The 6,351-nt window shown below is 41.1% G+C and overlaps 1 protein-coding gene across 7 annotated transcripts; it reads right to left on the bottom strand.

Moving 5' to 3' along the window:
* Positions 1–423: 423 nt before the first annotated feature.
* Positions 424–4,934, bottom strand: LOC136551197 (shugoshin-1-like). 7 transcript variants are annotated; one of them, XM_066542773.1, is made up of 16 exons: positions 4,683–4,933; positions 4,419–4,594; positions 4,251–4,288; positions 4,026–4,134; positions 3,386–3,409; positions 3,221–3,289; positions 3,082–3,144; positions 2,925–3,006; positions 2,699–2,756; positions 2,385–2,541; positions 2,227–2,289; positions 2,091–2,132; positions 1,904–2,003; positions 1,577–1,637; positions 1,215–1,301; positions 424–1,124 (listed from the first exon to the last, which is right to left on the bottom strand). In XM_066542773.1, the coding sequence occupies exons 1-16, from the start codon at positions 4,699–4,701 to the stop codon at positions 848–850; spliced, it is 1,425 nt and encodes a 474-aa protein (XP_066398870.1). In that variant the 5' UTR covers positions 4,702–4,933; the 3' UTR covers positions 424–847. The 7 variants fall into 7 exon arrangements, with proteins under 7 accessions (XP_066398870.1, XP_066398869.1, XP_066398872.1 ...); XM_066542772.1 differs by having other exon boundaries at positions 2,227–2,292; XM_066542775.1 differs by having other exon boundaries at positions 3,097–3,144; positions 4,683–4,932.
* Positions 4,935–6,351: the final 1,417 nt, after the last annotated feature.

Below are 6,351 nucleotides of genomic sequence, written 5' to 3' on the forward strand. Positions count from 1 at the left end.
ACTAGATTTGTATAAAATATGTGCAACATTTATATCTCCAAATAAGTTTATTATGAAAATATATTCAACAATCTATCTAACGGTACTAATTATGTACCATAAATATTGATATTTTGTGAAATATATTTGGTCAAAGTTAGATGGACGAGCCTGATGCAAGCGGTAGAGTCTTACCACCTGTGACCGAAAAGTCCCAGGTTCGAGTCTCGGTCTCCTCGTATTGCACAGGCGAGGGTAAGGCTTGCCACTAACACCCTTCCCCAAACCCCGCACAAAACAAGAGCTCTTTGCACTAGGTACGTCCTTTTTTTTTATATTTGATCAAAGTTAAAAATTATTGACTTTTTAGGAAGCGAGAATACTTTTTTTTAGGGACGGAGGAAAAATGTGCGTGCCAAACACAAAAACCCAAGAGGTTATCAATTCTCAGCAAGGACAAACCATCCATGAATGGGAGGATCTGGTACCTAGCTTCTATACCAATGTCACACAAACAAAATAAGTTTGAGGGGTACAGCATACCAAAAGCTTGCCAAATTAAGAGCAAGCTCAGCATGTACAATGGCAATTGTTCAGAAATCATACTACATCGAGTTAGCAAGAACAACAGTGAGCAAGACAACATATTTTAGGAAAGGAGAATGGTATATCTCCACTAGTGCTAGCTACACCGCTCCAAGGTCACAACACTGGCTGCAGCCATATTGACAAGGTGGGTACATGTTTTGGTGGTTTGTTTGAAGCAGAACGAGATGTCCAAGCAATCACTGATTCTGGGGCACACAAAAAAAACTGGAGGGTACCTGCTAAGGCTAGTCAAGACAGCAAGCTACCATCCTCCTGGTAGTTAAGGTCGCCGCATCTTAACATTCAAGGGTACCTCCTTGTATGAGACAACCTTTTCAGCAGCTCGCCTTAGAGACCTCCTCCCTGATATCTGCTCTACATTAGATTTCCTCGAGGAACAACCATCATTCTGCTCTTGATTTGTCCTCTGCTCCATCGAGGCATTTGAACTGGAACCGGCTAAAGAAGCTACATTTTTGTGCTCAGTCTCAACAGTGATATCCATGTCCTCAGAAGATACTGAATTCAGTCTTGCAGATTTTCTCCTTTGAGATTTTCTGCAAATATTAAGGCCAAACAAGGCTGTTATGTTCCGGTTGGAGACAATTGCATTAGCTGAATGCAGGCAGTAAACAGGCAAGACTAACCTCTTTTCTTCGTGGCGCAATGGCTCACGGGTAGTCGTGTCTAGTTTGGCATTTACATCCTCGATGGCCGACCGTTTTTTTGAGCACCTGCACATAAACTTTCTGATCAACAGCTGATTTGGGAGAATTATGTGAAGTCTAAATGAGATACAAACAGATTTCTGTATTTTATCAAAAGATAAATCAGGGTTTCTAAGTCTCCTAGGTTTCAATTTAGTTTAATGGAACAAAATAAATCCTGTTAAAGGCCCTTTGGGGGTGAAAACCAGACCAGACAGTTTGAGCCATCCCAGCAATTTACCAGTTTTCTCAATTCTGGCTACAATTGCATCTTAAACAACAATGAAAAGGATGATCCTTACCACTTCATAGCGTTGTCTTCTGGTGGCTCGGGGGGGTCAACGGTATTGAATGACAAAGATGCTGTAAAAGAATTGTAATTGGGTGAAGATTAATAATTCTTCAAATTCTGTGTTCAGAAAAAGCTGCAGCAATTAGCATGTGCTTGGGATTTATCCTTGGGGTTTAAGATTAAATTTCTAGCATACAATGTGCTTAGGAGAAGAAATAGACCAGAATGTATCAATTCAAACTGGATATTGGAATTGTTTCATCTGGAATTAACTGGATAACTATAAATAAGTGGCACATAAGAAATGTTGAAAATATGGAAAGATGAGGGCCATTACATTCACTTCCTGTCAAATGGTTTTGTTTACTATTGAAGGCCTTATCACCAATTTTATGAGACTGAACTCCAGCTTCCCTGGAACATGCTTCCTGTATCTCCTGAATTACATTGTAGGAAACAAGTAGATTAAATCTGCAAGTGGTTCCATCATTAATCTTTAACTGGTTATTAAATGCACCCCATACCTTCAAATTTGTTTTTTGTGGTTGCTCATTTATCTCAGTTTCCTGATAGGATCAGACACCAGGGGTCAAAAGATAACATATTAATTAACATCAATGACTAGAAGATGAATAAAACTGCAAGATAGACATATAGTACCTCGAATTCTGAAGCCATTACCACCTCATGCACTGTTGCACTGCACTCATTTTGCAGTGACTTCTCCTGCACAGTATATCACCAAATATTGCACAGATCAGAACCACCCAATATTAATTAATCCTTTTAGAGAAGCAAAACATATGAAATAGTCTTACCATATGTTTTCCAGTGGTTTGCCCATACTGTTTTTGAACACTTAAAGTGGAAGGAACTAGATGCGCTACAGTGTCCTCATGCAATGTATTCTGAGATACTCCGCCAATCTCACAGGAACCTTGGTTCAGTCTCGAAGACCTTCTCCGTTGAGGCATTCTGATCATACAATTAACCAACAGTAGTAAAAAGTTTCAATCAGATAGTGTTGCTGCAAAGACACATTCCATAAACAAGAACAACCTCATGGCCAAATCATGCTATCTTGATTTAGATGCAGTTGCAGCTCGAACATTAGTAAATAGATAAAATATACCTCTTCTGTTTTCCATCTTGTGGTGGCTCTAGGCAGACGGTATTTGATGATACGGCAGCTGAGAAGAAATTGAATCAAGTGAAAATTAGAACCTTAACAGTGCCTGACTCAAAGCCAATAAAGACGTAGAATATACAATGCTTTATGTTGAACACAGATGACATGAAGTGCAGTATGGAAAAATAAAAATCCACAAAATGAAACAAGAGAATAGAGTGAGATTTACATTGAGATTCAACCAAATGGTGTTCAACACCACTGGTTACCGAGTCAACTCCTGCGACTATGGAAGCTGTGCCTTTCAAGACCTAATTCCATTACAGAAGGAAAAAAATTCAGAATTATAGAAGTTGTATATTAACAAAGTGAGTCATTTTACTTACACATTTAATACCTACCTGAGCTTTCACTCCCTTTCGCTGTCCTTTAGCAGCGTTTTTATTTCTCTGCAAACATATATAAGTATAAAATCATGGAATCTATAATGAAAAAGAAGCCAAGTTAAACCATACTCTTACTTACATCAAGCTCTGAACCCTTTACTTTAAGCAGTGCTGTTGTACAAGAAAGCTCGTGCTGCAATATCTTAATCTGCAGATCATATCCTCAAATTACGAAATCAATAACCACCATATTCAGTACTGATAATCAATGGATGCCAAAACATAGAAGAATCTGACAACTTACTCGATCTTTCCCTGCATTTATTTCCTGCAATGAAGCGCAGAACAGAAATATTAGGCAGTGCTCTATTTTGCACCACAAAATAAGCACTATGTGTGTAATGCTTTGACCCTAAATGTAGATCTACGTCCATTAGGACATTCACAGTCTCCGTCTGTCCGATATGACACTTGGACCAATATAACATATATAAATACATAATATTTTAAATAGAAAGAGTTATACATTATTCAGATGAATCTATTATGTCAACCTTATGTTATTTGTCTCTTTGTTTTTTTGCTATTAACAGTCAAAGCTAAAAACGCTTAATTTAAGACAAACCTAAATGAACTTATATTTGGGATCAGAGATAGTATAATAGTATAAAGTAAAAAGATGGCATACACAATTTACTCAATTTTTCACATCCAACATAATGGAGTTAAACTCAACGCATAATTTGGGGGAAAACTGTATCTGAACTGCCAAAATTGAGCACTTGTCCTTTTTAAAAAATAGTGTTATTGTGGTGCACAGGCATAACTCGTAGGATAGCATGCCGTTCAATTGGATTGCCAACAAAGGAACAGCACACAAGAGTAAAAGATCAATGTTAATGCATCCATGGTGAGAAACGGAGTGGATGGAGATGTAGACAAACCGCAAGCATCTGCGAATTGTTTTGCGCAAGGTGTAGATTCTGTTGTTTCGATGCTTGCAGCGCAAGATGGAGCTTGTATATTTCAACCCTGCTGAGGTCAATGATCTTCCTGCAGAGAAGGAAAGCTAAGCTACATTAGTTAGGAAAGAAATAGCAAGTCCCCCACTCACACCCACACATCTACAGCAACAAACAAGGAGGGGATGGAGAGGCAAGGCAACATACGTCTTCTCGTTGAGCAGAGTCATCAACTTGCCGTTCTCCTGCGACAATGCAAGCAAATATCGAGCTCAGCGAATAGATTGTCCGATAAAAAAACGTAATCAAACTGGTATGGCAGGAGTAACCTAGATACGGCAGTTGAATTGTTGGAGCTAAAGTGACGAAGCTCACCTTGACGAGGTCTTGGGCGGTGATGGATCTGGCGGCGTTGGGCTTCCCAGTGTTGGTGATGTCGGCGAGGGCAACGGGCTTATTCCCTTTCCCCGGCGGCGACCGGAGCTTAGGGCCGCCATCGCCGCTAGGGTTCGGGTGCGGAGGGTTCAAGCCACCGCGCGCCGCACCTCCTCCTGGTCCAATGGGCCGAAGCTCGAAGCTGAGATGGCGCGGCGTGGACGGGCGGAGAAACTAGAATGGAGCCGGGGGAAGAGGACTTACCGGCAGCGGTGGAGGCCATGGAGGTCCCGTGTGCCCGCAGGGGTGAGGGGGGCGGTCCGCCGGCGAGGGGCTAAGGTGGCGAACGAGCGGCGCGGGCGCTGGGACCTGGAAGCCCAGCTCAGGGTGTAGGCGGCGCGCGGAGGGATCGAGGCGGCGGCGATGGCTCCGGCGTGCCGTGATGCGAGCCTGCGGGGGGAGGGGAACGAATTCGATTTCGGAGCGCGGGCCGCGGGGTGCGAGAATTCGGAGGGGCGGAAGGGGATCGATTGGGCTGCTGGCTGCGGGTGGAGATGGTGGGGCTAGGGTGTCAGACTGGCCTGCGGTGGGCCCAATCGAATTCAAAATCGGAGCGGGTAGAGATGGAAATTGGAATGCACTCTCTCGGGAGCAGAATTGTTGATTGTGTGGACTGTGGCCTGTGGGCCGTGGAGCCTCAACATCCAGATGCTGAGAGAATAATATTAGCTCTCAAAATAATATGTCTTCCTTTGATGACCCGTTTTTTTGAACTTGTAAAGGTGTTAAGTCAAGGGTAAAATAATCATTTTACCCCTGACGAAAAAAATAAAATACAGAGTTTAGTTTGTCTTTTTTAATTTAGAACAATATTGCGCAAATAAGGTCACACATAACAGTACATAATATTGCTAAATATTACTCCAAATCTAAAAAACACAACTACGACGTCAGCAATATTTTTTCGCAATATTACTCCAAATCTAAAAAAAAGACAAACTAAACTTTGCATTTTTTCTGCCAGGGGTAAAATGGTCATTTTACCCTTGATTTAACCCCGTTAATTGCTAGAAACGGACTGGAGGCCATACATGTAAGAGAATTTTGTTTTCGGGGCTTACAGGTAAGTTAGGAAAAAACAGGCCATGGAAGGAAGACGCATTATTTTGAGGGCCATACAAGTAAATATCTCATAATATTATAGGTAAAATTACTATAGTACACTCTTTATAGTGATATTTGTTGATGAACATTACTTAATAGTGTCTTTGCTAAAAGACACTCTTCAATTGTGTTAATTGGCTCCTAGATATTATGGCTATTAGGATTATACTCCCTCGGTCCCAAAACAAATGTCGTTTTGGATTTTGTACATATCAATTTTTCTTAAATTTAACTAGATTTATACAAAATATTAGTAATATTTATATCTCCTGATAAGTTTTTTATGAAAAATATTTAATAGTTAATCTAATGATACTTATTATGCACATATTAAAACACATGAAAGCATCCCCCTATATCATTGCATCCGGAGGTGTAACAAGTGTGTATGAACAAAAAAACAAGAGTTAAATACACTAATGGTCTATTAACTTGTCACAGTGTGCCATTTAGCTCTACGAACTCTGAAACACATTTATAGACCATTAAAGTTGTTTTATGGTGAAGTGTGGGTCCATTTGATCCATGTTAGCACATGTTGCCTATATGGCATGGCCAACGCGGACACCAAAATATGGGTTTACATGTCATTAGCGTGTATCCCTCCTCTTCTCTCTCGCCCACTCATTTCTGTAGTAGGGTGTAAGCGCCTCTGCCCTTCACCCCGCCTTCTTGGCACAACAAAAAGAGGTAGGCGAGAGAAGGATTGGTGGATTGAGCGCGGGCTTAGTGTTTGACGATTGGCATATCGGAACATGGCGACAAAAGC

This window comes from Miscanthus floridulus, chromosome 4, assembly GCF_019320115.1.
Source record: "Miscanthus floridulus cultivar M001 chromosome 4, ASM1932011v1, whole genome shotgun sequence".
Taxonomy (NCBI): domain Eukaryota; kingdom Viridiplantae; phylum Streptophyta; class Magnoliopsida; order Poales; family Poaceae; genus Miscanthus; species Miscanthus floridulus.

What these genes read in the sequence shown, in the direction of transcription:
- LOC136551197 (XM_066542768.1), bottom strand. An exon ending in CCATTTGGTTGAATCTCAAT is followed by an intron (nt 2,757 to 2,924) that starts GTAAATCTCACT and finishes ATTTCTTCTCAG; the next exon opens with CTGCCGTATCATCAAATACC. An exon ending in AAACCACTGGAAAACATATG is followed by an intron (nt 2,293 to 2,384) that starts GTAAGACTATTT and finishes TATACTGTGCAG; the next exon opens with GAGAAGTCACTGCAAAATGA.